Genomic DNA, 20,430 nt, shown 5'->3' on the forward strand with positions numbered 1-20,430 from the left:
CGTGACAACAATGAACAATTTTGTCTATTTGAACAGAAATCAAGATAAATCTCACTTGTGATCAGAATATGTTTCCGCTCAAGCTGTAATTTTATGAAATTATGCAAGAAAGGTGAAAATATTATTTAATTGTGAGAACTGTGCACGAAATGTCACCTATGAAATTAGTCTTAGCAAGACAAAGCAAGCCATTTAATTCCAAAAATGTTCAAAATGTCATTTCCACCACAGAAATATATTAAACAGAATTCATATGAATCATAGGAATTTTCATGACTTTCCTATAAAAAAAGAAAGATTATATATATATTCTTTATATTTATATTTTATGTTTTGTATATTCACTGTTGGACATTGTTAGGAGACATAAACTAGTGTAAAAAAAGGAGTTTTAAGAGATTTGATTTTTTTTTAAAGCCCACAGGGATAAACGTGCCCATAACTGGGTGTCACTTGATTTTCTACATCATTGTGGCATCCTTGAAGACACAAGGTCATCTGTGTCCTCCTTTATACACTAAAGCATCAAGTGAAAGTGTACATATGACTTTTCACCCTCTTGACTTTGTGGTGAGATGGTGAGATGAAGACGACAGTAAAGCATCAACATTAAAAATGAATGACAGACAGAAAGCAAGAGGAGGTTTGCGGAAATGCATTTGCTAAAAAGAGTCACAGCCTGTTAATGGGATGGACTGTTGAAAGTGCGTGTGCGTGTGCGTGTGGCCTACTAAACCCTATACATTAGATGGCAATATCCCAAAATAAAGATGGCAATATCAAAAAATGTTGGTCCCCATGAGAAAAACAGCTTATAAATCATACTAAGTGATGTTTTTTGTTAAAAAAGTGTAAAAGGATAGAATATACAGTATAAAAATCATTGTATGGAAAGTCCCCATAAAACATGAAAACACAACGTGTGTGTGTGTGTGTGTGTGTGTGTGCGTGGTGCATGGCTCTGTAGTCATGTCCATTTCTTTCTGTGTCTAGTGGGGGCAAATAGCTGACAGTGATGGGATTTTAGCTCCTATAGGCTGCACTGCAGCATTTCTTAATTCAGAGAGAGATGCAGTAAAAGAGACGGTCAAACTAAATAATTCATTCAAGTCCTGTGGCTGTACATCCTGCTTTTTTATTATACAGCTCTCTTGAATATTTGAGTCGTTGCATTCACAGCAGCGGAAGAATAACTAATTGGCGTAAATATAAGAAATTGGAGCACTTAGTGGTAAGTCTGTAGACACACTTATTTGGTCAAAAATAAATATTTACACACTTTTTAGCATTTTTTCCCCTTTTTTATTCATTTACTTTTTAAAATTATTGTGTTGAAATGGCAGTGTTGGAAATTACATTTAAAACATTTTTGGAATAAAATGGCTAATTTCATCGCTGGAATAATATCTATCAAAAATATACATTGATAAATAGTATTTTCACACTTTTTGCTTAATTTGTTTCTTTTTGCAGAATTGTTGTCATGGTGGAAATGATGCTACAACCGAGAAACCTTGTTGACAAAATTGATTATGCGTCATTTTCACACAATAAATATTGAAGTTAAGGCTTGAAGTTAAAAATGAAATGCATTGATTACATGATTTCATTAATGATGAAAGTATCAAATATAAATGATGAAAATAAATGTTGAAAGTCATGTTGAGAAATGTGTGACCTTCATATAACAAAAAGGGGTTACACTTTATTTTAAGGTGTCATTGTTACAGTGCAATATATTTAAGTATTGAGTAATATTAATCAACTACATGTACTTACTATAGGGATAGGGTAGGATTAGGATTTGGTTGAGGGTTAGTTGCATGAAATTATGCATAATTTACTGTTATTACTATGGTAAGTACATGTAACATATGTAACAAGGACACTGTAAAATAAAGTGTTACCCAAAAAGGTTCTTGAAACCTTAAAATCAACTCCTCCTGGAGCACAAAAGTTTCCTTATTTGAAGAAACCCACATTTGAAGAGACAATGAAGAGACAGATTCACCTTGCGGCATTAAAATCCCACATCCTGCTGTAGTTGTTGATGAATTGTTCTGCTCTGACTTTGAAATGAGTTACTAATCTCTCTTTTTTTCCCCACACCCACCCTCTCACCTCCATCTGTACATTGTCCGTTTTTGTCTTGGTGGCACTTTTTTCCCCTATCTCATTAACATGAGTCTCACGCCCTTCCCTTTCACTGTGAATTATGTAATTGAATGAATTGTGCAGCACATCCTGGATCTCTGCAGTCTTTACGCAGTCATGGTGCGGCACAAACGGCTGCATTGTCATAGCAGGTAAATCTTGTGTTGGCTCAACTTCATTGTTTGGGGAATCCCTCCTGCAGCGTCTGTGTGTGTGTGTGTTCTCTTGCTGTGTCCTTGGCTCACTGTCATTGTGTTGCGTAGTCTTATGTAAGCCGTATCTGAGTTGCTTTTAGTGCTCTCCTCTCTCTCTCATCTAGCCTTTCTCTCCCTCTCCTGCATGCCTAATGCTTCCTCATAACTCCAGAATCCCTGATGCCTGACCCACTGGTCAGTGCTGACAAGCTGTCCGTTGAGTTTTTTGGCTGGGTAATCGCTGACATGAGGGTAAAATTTCATCATACAGTAGAGAATCCATCACTTGACACTGTGGATGCATAAGTTAAGAGTTACTTAATTGGTTTTGAGTGACCTCACACATCCCTTGAAAGTGGACTGTGGCCTCTTATATTGGTTTGACCAGTTTAATTCTACATACCATAAATTTCCCTTATGGCGGACGACCTTTAAATAGCTGATATGCAATCATTAGTATTTTATATTAAATAAGTAAATTACTATATTTTATATTTACGTAAATGTTATTAGATAATAAGTGTTTTTAAAGATTAACTTTAAGTGACCGTTTGATGATTGTTACTAATGATCTGATATTTAATCTAAATCTATAAATAGCAGAAATTGGGGAACATTGGCCCAATTAAATATTTAACATGTATCCAAATTATATTGACTGATACTATATTAAACATCTTTAATATCGCAGATAATTGAATTGAATTGTATGGATTTTCTGTGTTCATGGTCTGGTCTTGTTCTTCCATGGTTGTGTGTCATTGCTCTCAGTTCCGTTCCTAGTGTTCCATGTGTTCCCTAAGGTTTGGATGTTTTCTTGTTGCTTTGTCATTAGCCACGTTTCCACTGTCGGGTCAAAAGCGGGCGTGCTAGTGCGTGCCAGGGCCAGTCGTGATTCCACTGTCGCTTGATCGGGCCTCGTCTGGGCTTCGTCGGGACCAACGGCCAGGGTTTTTTGGCCCGACGAATCCCTTGGTCCCCACTCGGGCTTGAGGAGTCTCGAGACGGCAGCGCCGGATGATTACATGTAGCTATCATCGGCATTAAAGACTTTTAAAATCATTTTAGCTCCTCTGTTTCTCTGACTAAAAATATAACTGTATTGGGAGAGAGTGCTAAAGCTCCTCAGGTCGTATTTTTGGTGACATATTTGTAGAAATGATCATTCTTTCTAAATGTTATGTAAATATGTCCTGTAACTACAAATAAACACACGACTGAATAAGTATAGCCTAAGTGTGTTCTCTTTCTTTTGTGAAATAATGGTACACTGTAAAAAAATTATCGTGATTTTAACGGTAAAAGGCCGTAAAAATGCAACAGCTAACAGAAAGTTTCCGTGCTATATATGGTAAATTACTGTGATAGATCTAACCATACATTAATGTTTAATGTTAAATTTACAGTTTTTGGATGTGAAAAAGAACAAGTCATTGTATAATTTATAGTGAAAACCCGTAAATTGACATTCCCACAATTCCCTGCATGACACTTCACATTTGATGTATTTTTGTTGGAATTACTGTTTCTTCATAGTTTTTCTTCGTTTTTTTCTAATCAGTTATGTACATTAGGGTTTTATGTTACATTTAATGTTGTTAATGTTTATTGTATTTTTAAAATTTCATGTGTGTTACCATGATGGTGTTTAGTGTTTGCGTGAATGACACTGTGCAGCTTCTATACATCACTATTAACTTTCTTATGGAAAAGATGCTTGTGATGAGTTTTGATTCATTATATGACTCTCATCATCTCTGTGATTGGTGGATGTCAGTGTATTACAATGGTTCAAAACAGATATTAGTACTTCAATAGGTTGGTAAATTTACATTATATCAGATAATTTACTGTTTACTGTAAATTCTGTAGTCTGTAAAACCTAAAATGTTGCTACCGTATTTTTTTACGGTAGAATTCTGGCATTCTGGAATTCGTTTTGTGATCTCGCTAGTTTCCAGAGATTTCTTTCTGATTTGTTTTCTGATAAAACTTCCATTTATTGGTGAAATGATGGGTTTGTGTGACGTTGTAGAGAGGCGTGTTACGGGCGGGTTTTAGTGAAGCGCTGCAGAGCTTTTGGCCCGACGGTGGAAACGCACCATGGTTTTGGGCTCAGTGCTACAGGCCCGGGGCTTTTAGCCCAGAACGGCCCGTTTAAAGCCCTGGTTCACACTGGCCCGACAGTGGAAATGCGGCTATTGAATACCTTTATCTGCTTTCCTTCATCTCTGAGTGCACCCGTGTTATAGTACAAATATTGTACATCTTTAATTCAAAGCTGAAGTCCTAACGGTTATGAATGGTTAACCTCTTTGCTTTATAAACATTTGTGTGTTTGTTGCAGGCTCAGGGGGCATGACTGTAGATAAACTTCTGTGTTCTCAGCACAGCTGGGAAAAGTGATAGAGCTTTCTGCATGAGCCCTCACTCCATGGCCACCTGCACTTACCACATTTAGCTGGAAGATGACTGAAGGCACAGGTGGACCTAAATAATTGCCTTTGCAAAGCGATCTCGGTGTCATTTCATGAGGTTAGAGAATGGTTAAGGATGACTAGTGAACTGAAACAGAATAGACATGCAGGCTACAGTCTGAGACAATACTTTCACACTCCAACTAATCTCTCTTTTCCCCTCTCATTTTATGGCCACTTAGATTTATCACAGAACGATTTAGATTTTGTAGGATAATCCAGACACATTGCGCGAAGGTGATCTGTATGACCATCAGTGGTAAAGCAGCTGGACAGGGAGAAAGTGTGATAAGCAGAGATGGTCTGAAGAAAATTAGGCCTCTGTTCAATAATGGCTTCAAATATCGACCAGTATACACCATCAACAAGAGAGCTGAGAGGAAGATAGGCAGCTTTAAATGACTGATAATCCCTAGTGTACGTGCTCTCTGATGTGGTTGGGAGACCTTCTTCCATATGTTTAGTTTGCGAAGAACAATGACTGACCTCGTAGCTAAAAACCTGGTGTAGGGGAGAGCGGGGCACAACCTAACACATTTTGGTTTTGGCTCAATTATGAAAAAAATATTTAAGTTAGATTAATCTTACATAGATTAATACAAACACATAATTCAGTACTATTTTATCTGTATAGTGTGTACATCTGTATAGATAGATGTCCATACATCCATCCCTCAACCAATCATCCTTTTATGGATCAATATCATGGATAAAGATATAGGAAAGGGCTGCACAGTTTTGCAATAAATAAAATCAAATATTGTAATTGCAATTGAATTATATTTGTGTGTGGCAACTGCATGCAAAATTATTATTATTAATAGTAATATAAAAATGAGCTCAAAACCACATTTTAAAGGGTTTATTGTATGAAAAACAGGCTATATTCTTAATAAATAAACAAGTGATCAATGCATAGTAAACAAATGTGAAGAAAAAAAAATCATACTTTGACATTTAAATTCCAACATTGTTTGTGAAAGTCCAACAAAGTTAAATGTGGCAAAATAAATATATAAATAAATACGCAAACCTGAAAAGTTGTGTGGCTCCGTTTTCATTTCATTATCATTGTACACTTGGCGGCTTAGTTGTAACACTGTTCTACAACTAACCCCACTGTGTAAATATTTTAAGCCTAGCTCACAGTAGGCTCATTCACTTGAGTGACAATCACGCAGTGTGAATTATCAAAGATGATCAAAGTGATTCCCTGGAGGTTCGAAATTCCATGTCAACCTTTCTTGTGAAAACGTACATATACCACATGCGTCAAAGTAGCCGGAGCAACTTTTCTCTATTTATAGATATGAGACACGCACAGGCGAGTGACATTTGTACGTAATTTCCCGTAAAAAACCTTGACTGGTCTAAAATATAAATACTTATAATAGGCTTACCATAGTGAATTAGAGTAAGACAAAAATATGTTTTGGATGAAGGACTGATGATGTATTGACTCGTTACTAAAATTGTGTTCATTTTAAACATAAACCAGTTACATAGTGTACCTTTAATTACTCTTTTTTTTTATTGCTCTTTTTTTTATTGCTTCAGTACCTCTATCCTAAATTAGTATTCATGAGTTGCAGTACTGCCATTGCATGGCATCACAATCAGCGAATTATCAGCTCTCCTATTTCAAGCATCACTGTTGGCTACCTAGAGTAATCTTGCTGTGCTGTGATTGCAGTATGTTCTAGTTTTGGTTGTTACGATAGAGTTCCAATGCCGGAAGGTTGTGGGCGATGTTACGAGTGAAGTTAATCCGCAAGAGTCGCCACCCTCTTTAACCCAAGGGTGCTTTGTGAGAGAAAAGCATAAACCTTCATGGATCACAAAAGGTCACACTGTAGTGCTGTGAATTACAGGTTAAATTAATCATTCGACTTTGTATTGTCATGCAGTCAAACCCCTAGTGACATTGCTCTGGCGTCTTCACAGATGTTCAACCTCTAAGTATTTTCTCAGCACAAGCTGTTTTAGTCATTCCCCTTGGGGTCAAATGCTTAATTACCCCTCCTGATCCCCTACCTAATTATCTTTTTCATCTAATTTAAAGTCACTTATAGGTAGGATCTCGATCGATTACCTATTTCCACCACGAAATGTTATCCAGCCAAGGGCAAACCTTGAGGCGACCCATCACACTATCATAGTTTTCTCAATGATATATTGCTGTAAAGTTGCATCAGTGCATCAGGGCTGTCAGAGCTCACTGAGGTCACCTGTAGGTTGTGGAAACATTTGGGTCGGGGTGTTCGAAGTGGGACTTTTGTGCTTGACCTCTGCCTGTTCCAGATGTTTCCTCATAATCCCATCAAGCTGTTTCACAACAAATTTGGCACATGCATGTAAAAAGCACTTTTCCTTGATTAACAGCTTCGTTAATTAACCCACAAGGTTGCTAATTAAAATTCAGAGAGCTCCACATGGATGTTAATGTAGATAGACTGGTCACACTTGGCAGGAATTAAGTGCATGCTATGAGCACACATGCATGAAATCCTATGCAAAGTAGTGTGCGTATCACTGTATTGCATGAATATTCATTGAGTGGATCAGCTCAGAGTAGTTTTGATTGTGTCAGTCAAAAAGACAGAATGAGAAGGTTCATTAGGACTCATACTGCTTATCATGGATAAATTGTGCGCATGAGAGAGAGAGAAAGAATTGCTTAATATAAATAGAATGGTCACACTTGACAGAAAGTATGTTGAACACATGCATACTAAGCATCAATGCAAAGTAGTATCATCACGTTGTATAAATATTCATAAAGTGCATCAAGGTCTGAGTAGTTGTGATTATGTCGGTCAAAAACACTACAAAAATAAGAGCTGTACTGAATATGTATGGTTTATGGAGGTGGAGTCAAGACTCATGTAGGTTATTGATAGACCGACGTGTGTGTGTGTGTACTAAACATGCTATTTCTGAACAGTTCTGGGCATCTGTTCTAATAAGCATGCCTACTTTAATTAGTGTTCTCAAAACCCAGAAACCTAGTGCAACCACCATAGATGGCATCCACACATTGGCAGGGACATAGAAAAATTCCAAACACATTATAAATCTCATCAGGCTCTTTTCATTAGTATGAAATGAATGCAAGTGCCATTTAAAACCCTAAAAATTAAACTTTCCACAAATGTATTCATTCTGTCTGAAAAGTTGATTTATTAGGCCTAAAGTATTATTGCAACAAATGTCAATCTAAAATGCATATTAAAACAGTGAAATCACTCTGGAACTCTGTCCTGTCTTGGCTGCACTCGAGACAGTGACTAATTCAAATTTCTGAACTTTTGTCGCGTGATCGCAGCCCTGTTCACACCGCCAGCAGATGCCAGATTAGCCAGAACCGATACTATAGACATACTACACACATATACATACATGCATACATAACATACATACATACATTTGCCTATGTATCTGCACCAGGACTCCATTTATTTATTTAAAACAGTAATTTTGTGAAATATTATTACAGTTCTTCAAAAAAACATTTCTATTTGATTACATTTAATACATTTTAAAAATGTAATTTATATGTAATTATTATTATAAAAATGTAATATATATTAATTTATTAGTGATGGGAAAGTCGTTTTTAATCAGCCTTTATCTCAGACTTCAATGTCACAATCCTTCAGAAATATTGTGAAATATTATTACAATTTAGCATATTAGAATGAAAGATAATGTGAATGATCTTATCTTCACAAAGACTGCATATATTTATTTATTATTTTTTATATTTGTAAGCCTGTCTAAATCGGTCCAATGGCGGTATCCGATTGTAACGATAACCAGCTGGAGTGCCCTCGAGAGCCACCAGAGGGCACTCCACACCTAACCATCATATTCACTTACAGACTACATTTCCCATCCTGCATCTACCTGGACTGATTACTCCATACACCTGCACTGCATTACACACCTGCACCTCATGATCAAACACCCCATATAAGCCTGGTTCACCCATTCACTCATCGCGAAGTCTTGTTTTACTGTTGTGAACTTTTCTGAGCGTTTATTCCTGTGACTGCCTGTTTGTATTTTTGACCTTGCCCGTTTCTGGATTTCTCCCTGTCTGCTGCCTGCCTACGTTACCTCTGCTTTGATCTCTGACTCTGATTGTTTGCTGCCTGCCCTGATCTTCTGCCTGGTATTATACTACGATTTAGTCCTGTCTTCACTGCTGTATCTGCTGGTTCTGACCATTGCCTGTTTGACCACTCTTATTAATAAATCAAGCTGCAAATGGATCCCTCTGAGTCTTCCAATTCATAACAGAAGACTTCGCCACACCCAGATCCAGCAGCAATGACCACCATGAATCCAGCGGCACAGATTATGTGTCTCCGTCAGGGAGACCGGCCCATAGAGGAGTACGTGAGAGACTTTATTGAGCTGGCACCTTTGGCATTTTTAGATGAAGTATGCCTAATGATATTTTTCCGTGGAGGACTATCCGAGCCGATCAGCTCCCTTATGCCACTTCATCACCCTGGCTGGAATCTTCAAAAGTATGTAATCCAGGCTCTTTTGCTGGCTGAGTCACTTCACGTCAGCCCTGCCGAGCCTGAGCTTCGCCACGCCAGTCCAGCCGAGCCTGCACTTCACGCCAGTCCAGCCGAGCCTGCACTTCATACCAGTCCAGCCGAGCCTGCACTTCACGCCAAATCTGCCGAAGCCAAGGCAGTATGCGTCATGCCCGCCGCCCCTGAGACTGAGAGCGTCATGCCCGCCGCACCTGAGACAGCAAGCGACATGCCCGCCAAGCTAGAGCCTTCACCGCTGGTCTCGTCCAGCACAGAGCCCTCTTCACCGCTGATCTCGTACAGCACAGAGCCCTCTTCACCGCTGGTCTCGTCCAGCACAGAGCCCTCTTCACCGCTGATCTCGTACAGCACAGAGCCCTCTTCACCGCTGATCTCGTACAGCACAGAGCCCTCTTCACCGCTGATCTCGTACAGCACAGAGCCCTCTTCACCGCTGGTCTCGTCCAGCACAGAGCCTTCACCGCTGGTCCTTTCCAGCTCAGAGCCCTCTTCATCGCTGGTTCCGTCCAGCTCAGAGCCCTCTTCGCCGCTGGTCCTGCCCAGCTCAGAGCCCTCTTCGCCGCTGGTTCCGTCCAGTTCAGAGCCCTCTTCGCCGCTGGTCCTGCCTAGCTCAGAGCCCTCTTCGCCGCTGGTTCCGTCCAGTTCAGAGCCCTCTTCATCGCTGGTCCTGTCCAGCTCAAAGTCCTCTTCGCCGCTGGTCTTATCCAGCTCAGAGCCCTCGCTGACGCTGGTCCCGTCAAGCTCAGAGCGCGCTGATCCTGATCCAGAGACTGAGCTTCACGTCACTTCTGCCGATCCAGAGACTGAGCTTCACGTCACTTCTGCCGATCCAGAGACTGAGCTTCACGTCACTTCTGCCGATCCAGAGACTGAGCTTCACGTCACGTCAGCCGATCCAGAGACTGAGCTTCACGTCACGTCCGCCCGTCAAGAGTCTCGTCCCGCCGAGACTGAATCTGTTCCTGAGCCTGAATCTGTTCCTCTTTCTACGCCTGTGTCTTCGGACAAGATGGCCGAATCCACGCCTGTGTCTTCGGACAAGATGGCCGACTCCACGCCTGTGTCTTCGGACAAGATGGCCGACTCCACGACTGTGTCTTCGGACAAGATGGCCGACTCCACGCCTGTGTCTTCGGACAAGATGGCCACCGCCGAGCCAGTGTCTCAGGACAAGATGGTCTCCGCCGAGCCAGTGTCTCCGGACAAGATGGCCGCCGATCCAGAGTCTGTTCAAGTCACGTATGCCGAACCAGTGTCTCCGGACAAGATGGCCGCCGTCAAGCCAGTGTCTCCAGACAAGATGGCCGCCACCGAGCCAGTGTCTCTGGACAAAATGGCCGCTGTCACGTCGACTGAGCCCTCAGCAGAGATAGCCGCCGACACGCCTGAACCTGAGCCCTCAACAGAGATGGCCGCTGTCACAGTGTCTGTTCCTGTCCCTGAGCCGGTGTCTGTTCCTGTCCCTGAGCCGGTGTCTGTTCCTGTCCCTGAGCCGGTGTCTGTTCCTGTCCCTGAGCCGGTGACTGTTCCTGTGCCATGGTCGTCGCCTCCCTGGCCGCCTGAAGGGTCGTCGCCTCCCTGGCCGCCTGAAGGGTCGTCGCCTCCCTGGCCGCCTGAAGGGTCGTCTCCGCCCTGGTCGCCTGCACTGCCTGCTCCGCCCTGGTCGCCTGCACTGCCTGCTCCGCCCTGGTCGCCTGCACTGCCTGCTCCGCCCTGGTCGCCTGCACTGCCTGCTCCGTCCTGGCCTCCCGTATTACCGCAGTCTCAAGGTCCTATTCCGCTCCACGGACCTGGCCCTCCATCCCGCCCCCGGATCCGCCTCCGGGCCACCTCCCACCTGGACAGTTTTGGAGCGTCTGGAAGCCGCTCTTTGGGGAGGGGCTATGTAACGATAACCAGCTGGAGTGCCCTCGAGAGCCACCAGAGGGCACTCCACACCTAACCATCATATTCACTTACAGACTACATTTCCCATCCTGCATCTACCTGGACTGATTACTCCATACACCTGCACTGCATTACACACCTGCACCTCATGATCAAACACCCCATATAAGCCTGGTTCACCCATTCACTCATCGCGAAGTCTTGTTTTACTGTTGTGAACTTTTCTGAGCGTTTATTCCTGTGACTGCCTGTTTGTATTTTTGACCTTGCCCGTTTCTGGATTTCTCCCTGTCTGCTGCCTGCCTACGTTACCTCTGCTTTGATCTCTGACTCTGATTGTTTGCTGCCTGCCCTGATCTTCTGCCTGGTATTATACTACGATTTAGTCCTGTCTTCACTGCTGTATCTGCTGGTTCTGACCATTGCCTGTTTGACCACTCTTATTAATAAATCAAGCTGCAAATGGATCCCTCTGAGTCTTCCAATTCATAACACCGATAGAACGGGTGAAGGTCTCTGCGCGTTACTGTCTTTTCCGCGTGGCAAAGTAATTTAGTTCCAATTTAACTTATCTGACTCCATTTTATCACGACCTTTGAATTTTGGTTAGAATGCCAATTGGTCAATGGTCTTTTATATAATATTAGCAGCACATTTGATTATTCTTTTCAACTCTTTACTTATATTTTACCCGTTCATATTAGGAAACTATGTCGCTTTGAGGTCCTCACACCTTCTGTCTAACACGGGTCTCGCGATCACAAGCTTGTCAGTTTTGGTCACTAAACAGAGGTAATTGGCTATATATCTAAGATGGTCGTATTCACGCTTACACAATCAAAGATACTTTGGTATAGCCCCCGTGGTTTTGCATACACTTGAATTTAAAGTAACGCTTACTTCAGGCAGAGGTATGGCCACTACTACAGATATAAGTAGACCAGCATTACTTCTCTTAGCTTTGGATTGGCCATGCCGTGGTTTCCCACGTACACTTATCTAAAGTAACATTAAATTAAAATAGAGGTAAGACACACCCAAATTTAGATTGGTCAAGCAGCATTTTTGCTGTTCTAAACGGAAATTCACTTCTTGTCTTTGCGAACCAAGTACACTTGAATTAGTGCCAAATATTAGTTTTCACTAATCCGATTCAGACTTTCGGTAACATACGAATCTGTTTAATATACTTGGGAAAACAATTTCTGAGTCAGGCAGAATAAAATCAAATGTTTACAATTTATTATGTCAGGTAAATGTATAATGCCAATTTCATAATCAGTTCAAATATAATAAATATAAAACATCAAATGCTCTGGAATAAAGAGAAAAGATGCAAACCTGACATTAGAAAATACATGATGCTGAGTGTCTTGCCCACACTCCGCATCACAGGCTAATTTGAGCTACAAATCGCCCTGAGCCTCTTGTTGCATTTCTTTATATAGACGGAAACTTCTTTTACATGGAAAGAAACATTTGCTAACAATGGGAATTTGCATTCAGAGTTTACACCTTTTGGGCAGGATGCCATTTGTCTGAAAGACACACTCTCCTATGTGTGCAAATTATCTCTAAACTCTTAAAAACTTTATTACCTTTTGGTTTACTTCTTTGGGAATGAGACCTTTGTACCAGTCGCACTGAGACATTTCAAATGATACCAAACATGTATAATACTGTATGATAATTATTCATATTAAACCATATAGATTTTTGGGTGAATTTTGGTGATCTCAGCATGAGAGAGAGAAGGAATGGGGGAAGAGGGAAAGAGATGTAAATTAGGATGATTCTGAGGTGAGGCTTGCATCTCAAATGGTGATGCTAACTTCACAAGAGAGAGTTTAAATGTTAATTTCCTTTGTTTTCTCAGAGAGTTGCCCTCTCTTCCAGTTCTTCCATTTTTTTCCAGTCTTACATATTTTATTGCTTTAGCATTCATTGTTTTGTGGTAGCACATAGTCAAGCTTTCATAGCATACCAGAGATATGTGCATCTGCAAATTAATATGCATGATCATGCATGCATGCAAAATGAATCTGTGTATAAATAAACACTCATGGAATTCTGCAAACTGGACTACTGCTTCAAAATAGCTTTGAATGGCATTGAGTGTGCAGCTTATGGGTAGAACCAGCAAAATTGGACATACTGTAGGGCCCTTGGTTCAACCTCTACATCCAGGCACGGACAGAATATAAGAAAGGCTTGATCAGGCTACAGACCTTAGACCTTAGACCTTAGGGAACAAAGGTTTCTCCAAAGGTGCCTTGTACCTTATGGTTGTTGCTGAGATTGAAGTGCCTCATAAAGCAGTAGGGATGGTAAGACCTCTTGTATCTGCAGATGTTGTGGCCTGAAAGCTTCACTGATGTGAGTTTTTTTTTTTCTTCTTTTTTTCTTGAAAATAGAGCCACTGCAAATACAAAGGTTAAGCCAAACTTCCGACAATGATAGATGCTATAGTAATTGATATGTTTGATCTGTCAACATGTGAGAAGAAAAGGCTTTGCTCTTGTTTTTTGCACCTTTATATTCTGTTTTGAAGTGTGACCGTTCCGTTGAATGCCACCAGTGGATAACAAGACGTTCTGGAGCATGACAGGTTATAGCTTGCACATCAGCCAGGATGAAGGATGATGGCATTTATAAGCGGTTTCTAGGGTATTCTGGTTGTTTGCAGGTCGAGAGAGAAAAAAAAAGCAAGAATCTATGACATTCTGGTCCAAAATTATGGTTTGGATGACCTGTTCTGTGTAATTCTGTGGTGTGTGTGTGTTTTGTCTTATTTTTTATTTTATTTATTTTTTTGTCTGTTATATTGTCTGTCAGTTCATTTGTTTAGAAGAATAACAGCAGATATATCCTCAAGGAACAAGCAGTTATCTGTTAGTTATGTACATTTGAGCAAGATTGTGGGTTTGCTTTTTCTTATACTTTCCTTCCTAGCTTAGCACTTAACTTTTATGTGATTTCCGAGGCTTTCTAATTCCTGATCTTATCTGTACTCTCATTTCAAGCTGTGAGTTTTCTGATAATATGATGCATTAATTATGCAAACACATTAAGATGTCCTTTACAACACAATCATCCAAATGTTTCCGAGCAGCGGATGGCTAGGCAGCCACACTACAGTACCGGTGCCTGTCAGGTAGATGCATACAAGTAATCAGAGCATAAAACCTACTAAATGACAGCGTGTGGTCTGTGGGCTCTCTACCACTCAACGTGACACTCCAGTCAGAGCTGTAACAAATAGGGCTATTATTTAGCTATCAATTCTCTGGAGCTGATGTCAGCTCATTTAAGGATCCTGTGCTATCAGTATGGGAGAGAGACAGGTAGTCATTGATCATGTCAGGATGTCTTACATGGTGCGTGATCACTAATGTAGAGATGACCAATGTGACGAAGAAGCCTGTCTTCACTACCCTGTGTCTTTTTCTATCTATCTATCTATCTATCTATCTATCTATCTATCTATCTATCTATCTATCTATCTATCTGTCTATCTGTCCATCCGTCTGTCCGTCCGTCCATCTACCTATCTATCGTTCGTTCGTTTGTTCGTTCAAATAGCAAATGCATTTGCACCCATTTGTGCGCCCATGGGCGTGCTGGTCTGAAAACGGGGTGTGTTCAGGCGCATTATTGGTGCATTGCTATTTTAAGGCAACTGAAATAGACTGTGTGCCATTGACCAACAAAACCTGGTCTAAAGTCAATGGTGCAATATTTTTCTTGTTATTTAAAGGGCTCATTACAGGTTTTTTTATTCGCTTTGGTACTATTTTCACAAGTAAGGTGTACATTTTCAAAACTCTTAGTACAAAAATCCAAACTGATCACACTTGTAACACAGCTAGTCATTCTTTCAAAACCTGGTCTCATGCTTTCATTACAGTTATACACTTTTCAGTCCACATAATCATTGTTTCAAACACAAGATTATTGTAATATGTAATGAGAACATTTGGTTTAATCACAGAAACACAAAAGTATGACCTTCTTTCAGTTTAGTACTTTTAACAATCAGCTCATTCAACAGCAAACAATGCAAGATACATGTTTCAAATCACTGTTGTTGCTGAAATAATTACAGTAATACAGGCTACAGCTGCCACATTAGAAGTAATTGAATCCATAATGTTTGTAATAGTATCTATCCAGTGTGTTATCAAAAGGTGTGATGAAGTACAGCCATGAGGTTCTGTGCTAACAGAGTTTGCTGGCAATACAGTAAATGAGTTCACTCTATACCATTTGACTGAATCTATACTGTAGTGGACCTTTACAGATGAAGGTTGAGTTACAGTAATTTGGCAGTCTCTACCATGGTAATCTGTTTAGAACTGATAAGAATGTAAATGTGTACCTTGAAATGCAAAGTAAGTCGCTTTGGATAAAAGCGTCTGCCAAATGCATAAATGCAATGTAAATGTTTACAGTATTGCATACATACTGTAATGTAAAATGCTGTATTTGATGCCATCTGTCTCCCTTTTACTGATGCATCTCTGATCAATCTGATGTTTTACAGTCATTGACCGTTCCTCTCCCTTATACTCTATTCTGCTTTACAGTATTTGCACAAATGGCAAATTTCTCTCTCTCTCTCTCTCTCTCTCTCTCTCTCTCTCTCTCTCTCTCTCTCTCACACACACACACACTCTCACACACACTCTCTCACACACTCTCTCTCACACACACACACACACACACACACACACACATATGCATGTGCACACACTTTGAACATTGTGGTGGTTATTATCTATAAATCACTTATGTAAAAATAATTCATTACATTTGGTTTTCCATATCAGAAATTGCAAACAAGTTCCATAGAAACTGTGTACAGAATCAATATCTATAGAAATCTATAGGTGCACCAAATGATTAATTGATTAACCATTAAGATCAGTTGGATTAAATAATAGACACATGTATTAAACTGAACAAGAAGAGATGCAAATCAAAAGTTTGATAGTAAGAGCTTTATGAAAGGCAGTTACTGTGAATGAAACATTTATGTAGATGAAACACTTATTTTGTGTTGTGAAAAGGATACTTTGTGATTTTGTGTATTGTGCTTACACAATTGAAAACATGATGAAATGTTTGAAAAAAGTGCACTTTTGATGATCTGTTGTGATATTAGCACTAAGAGTTTTGAAAATGTACACCTAATTTGTGAAAATAGTATAAAAAAAACTGTAGTACAGTCGCTCAGTCGCTTTGGTACATTTCTCGAATCATCCTCGACATTTGCAAAACAGTAAGCGCATTTCTCAAAACAATTCATACAAATAGCAAAACACCATGAATTAACTGCAAAAGCCAGTCTCTTGCTCAAAATCCTTAGTTCATCTCTCAAAATTAAATATCTGTGTCAATGAACATGTCAGTGCCATCAGAATGAAAAGTCCTTGTGTCATTGTGCACGGATAAGACAGTCAAATTGCTTAGTCATGTTGTCAATAAAACACTGCACTCTGTTAGTATTACCTGATGTAAACTATGGCAACAGTTTGGATGACAGTTACTGTATTGAAATGTACAAAGCTGCACTTCTTCTGTATGCCATATATCCATTGCAAAAGTACAAATTTACACACTACTGTACGTGAGTTATTGATTGAAAGAGACTGGATAGGATTCACAGTTACACTTTTACTAGTGGTCTGACAAAAAAAAAAAAACTTTACAATATTATTGTAATATAGAAAAGAAAAAGAAATAGGGGCACAAAGGCGAAAATAAAACATTAGAAAGGCAAACACAGGAAAGACCCCTTAGGCATAACTTTGCTTTTGCGTGCAGCACTGTATATATGCTTGCCAATTGAAGGTTCATGAGATGCAACTTTGAGCTATTTCAGAGAACTGGTTTCTCATTGGTTGATCTACATTCTCTTCATTAGTGAAAGTCAAGATTCACCTGCACAATTCATCAATTCATGGCACATTTACAAAAAGTCTAATAGAAATGTGTAGAAAATATGCTTGACAGTTTATGACAACTAGATCAACCATTTTACATTTAATGACTTACACGATGAACTAATAACTAGATGTTTTGAGGGGTAAGACTATTGCACAGATAACTATTTAATACATTTTGAGCAACATGGCATTAGCAACTGATAATGTAGGAAACCACAGACAATTGTACATAATCAATTGCATGAATGTACCAAAGCAATTGCAATTTGTTCAAAAGAATGAGAAACTGTTTTTATGATGTGCACAAGTGACTAGATGATGTGGAGGTTGAACAAGTAGTTTTGAGAATTTCATTTCTGATCTGAGAAATGCACCAAAGCGACTGAGAAAAACTGTAATATGAGCCTATAGGCGGGTGCACAACGCACGTACACTCTGCTTATTACACACACAGGGACGGGCAGCAGCACACAAACATGCCAAATATTAAAAATAAAAGGATTACAATGTAAAAGATTATTATTGTGTACATAAAGATATGGTGGAATCCGGTCTGCTTGCGCGCTTTAACATGAGCAGATCCTTTTCTTCTCTGGAGAAGCGTTCCATCTTTCCGGTATGGCGCGAACGCAACTGGCTTTTAAAGGGAATGGGAGATGAGACTCTGATTGGTTTATTACACATTACGGCCAAACCACACGCCCATTTTTCCCGTCATCAAACTAGCAAAAGTGTATTCGGACACACCCTAAGTGCACCTGCGCCATGCGGTTTAGACCATGTGCTTAGATCGTTAAAATAGGGTCTGTCTGTCTAGGTTGCAGTCTCTGTATAATCTCTGTATATATATTATAGTTGTATATTTTATTAAATAATCTATGTATCTATCCACAGACATGCCACCTCTCCTGAAAGTTCTGGGAGTCTCCAACATATTGATAATCCCTGATACCTGCAAATTATAAAACATAACCCCAAAATCGAGCGTGCGAGAGAGAAGCACTGTTTCCACTTGGTATTAAGATGGTGATGATCAGCCAAGACACATTACCATTTTCACCTGGTATTATCACACATTTCAAATATGTCTCATGTGACCACTTGCGTTCGGATGTCCTATTATATCATCTACATCACTTTCACTTTATATACTATACATGGAGATGTTATATTGCAATGGCGATGCAACATTTTCAGTGGCCATCACTTCAATCTTCAGTGTTTCTTTCCAAAACAATAAAAAAAAATTTTTTTACTGCCCCTAAACTTTTGTATATATATCCATGTGCATATAGAACAGTAGTATATATGTAATACATATGGCTTTCTTTGCCTTGGACTCAATTACATTCATGGTTTTGTGTGTGACTTTATTTTATGTGACTTAATCTTCACTGCTGAATATTTGGCTGTGTTCCCCTTTAGTGCCTGGTCATTTATTTCATGGCTCTCAGGAAAATTGTAAATGAAATGTTGAGTTGTCGTAAATGGGTTTCTTTATATAATGCAGAATTGCAGAGAGAGGCATACAGGTTTCAAAGCTCATTTAACTTTTCATAGCGTGAGAGAGTTTGTGTGAGGTGTAGAGCATTGTGATATGCATACTAATGATAAAATGCTTCAAAGTTTCCCTTTCCCTTTTTTCTTGGGTAGTGTTATAGAGAAGATTCTTGGAGAAATCTTTTTGTCTGTAAATGAAATACTTGGAGAATATTTTTAATGCATTTTTATGATTCTTTTTATCTTTTTCTTTCTTTGTCTCTCTTCCAGATTTGGACCTTCGGTATTTCTGGAGCTGGAGTTCTTTTGAGGACTATCTGGGGTTCTGCTTTGCCTTCATGTTGCTGTGTGCTTTCATAACATTCCTCTTTCTGGACTGGGTCCTATTTGTGGAGACCCTGGGCTCTTTGGCGGTGATGTTTGAAGCCATGTTGGGCCTGCCTCAGCTGCTGCAGAACTACAACAACCGCTCCACCAGAGGCATGAGGTAAACAAAGGAATGATAAAACTATAATTGATCATTCTTTAAGATGCTTAATTTGGGCCCTTTAATTGTTGTGTTTAAAATGTTGCATTAAGGGTGTGTTCTATAGGTCTTTTAAAAATAAAAACCCGACCTGAGGCAAACCCGGTAAAATTAGACCAGATTCCGACCCGACGGCAATTTTTTTCTAACCCGATTGGAACCGAAAGTTTGGCCTTAACTGCATTTAGATGGTTTTCTGCAAACGATCAAGCAACAGTACATTGTTTTTCCACTTGGGCGAGCACCTCCAAGTATATAAAACATAATCATAAGCATTATGTTTCACCTCAAATGTCAAGGAAATTTATATGTATTTTAATATTAAGAAGCAAATCCCCAAACTCATTCTCGGGAATGGCTTGGGTATTTGGTTTATGGGAAGTGAGCGCTGCTGCTACATGGACCAGTATCCTGGAGGGTTTGGTCATTTATACATGGAAGTGTGTATTGACAGAGAAGGGGTAAAATAACATTGTCATACAATTATTTAATATGCATTTGTTTTAAATAATAATATATTGTTAAACACCTGAAACTAATAGTGGAAAGTTCAGATAATAATTCAGATCTTCTTGGGTCCAATCAGTAAAAACACTTTTTTTTTTTAATTACCAGAGACCCGAGGCTACTAATATCAGTCATGACCCGTATCAAAGGTAAAAGTTTTGGACCCAAACCTGCTCAGGTCTTGGGTCTTCGGATCCAAGTGGACCCATGATGACCTTTACACTTGTAGTTTAGTTCTCTTGGTTCTTTTGTTCTAGAACCAAAAAAGAAAATGATACATTTAGTCCTGGTTCACACTCTCATTTTTAAGACTGAACATGAAGATAAAATAAAAAATACTTTTATGATGTATATTTTGTAACGGATCTTACCAAACATCCAAAACATGTATGTGCTTGTTGTATGTGCGCACATATGATGGTATTTTTTTACCAGCTGAGAACTCACAAAGAGCCAAAAGGAGTCAAAACAGAGCCAGGAATTCCACCATTGCACACAAATAAAGATCTACTTCAAGGAGATGGCGGTTTTGGCGCCTGTACCAAACTGTAATGGGTAACATCGCTCCTGCGATGAGAAGAACTAGGTATTCTTGAGCATTCTGTCCTTTTTAGGATCACATCTTCTGACATCACATCTTGTTTTTGGTTTGTTTAGATGTCTTTA

The 20,430-nt window shown here is 39.7% G+C and overlaps 1 protein-coding gene across 4 annotated transcripts in view; it reads left to right on the plus strand.

Annotated features, from left to right (window-relative positions):
• Positions 1-20,430, plus strand: part of LOC311089990 (solute carrier family 66 member 2) — a 54,638-nt gene that overhangs the window by 22,384 nt on the left and 11,824 nt on the right. For all 4 annotated transcript variants that reach the window (XM_084125066.1, XM_084125067.1, XM_084125065.1 and 1 more), the window contains exon 4: positions 19,002-19,218. In XM_084125066.1, coding sequence (XP_083981192.1) covers positions 19,002-19,218 — 217 coding nt within the window. The remainder of the gene's footprint in view (positions 1-19,001; positions 19,219-20,430) is intronic.

The sequence above is a fragment of the Abramis brama genome, assembly GCF_963993115.1.
Source record: "Abramis brama genome assembly, chromosome: 9".
In the NCBI taxonomy this organism is placed as follows: Eukaryota; Metazoa; Chordata; class Actinopteri; order Cypriniformes; family Leuciscidae; genus Abramis; species Abramis brama.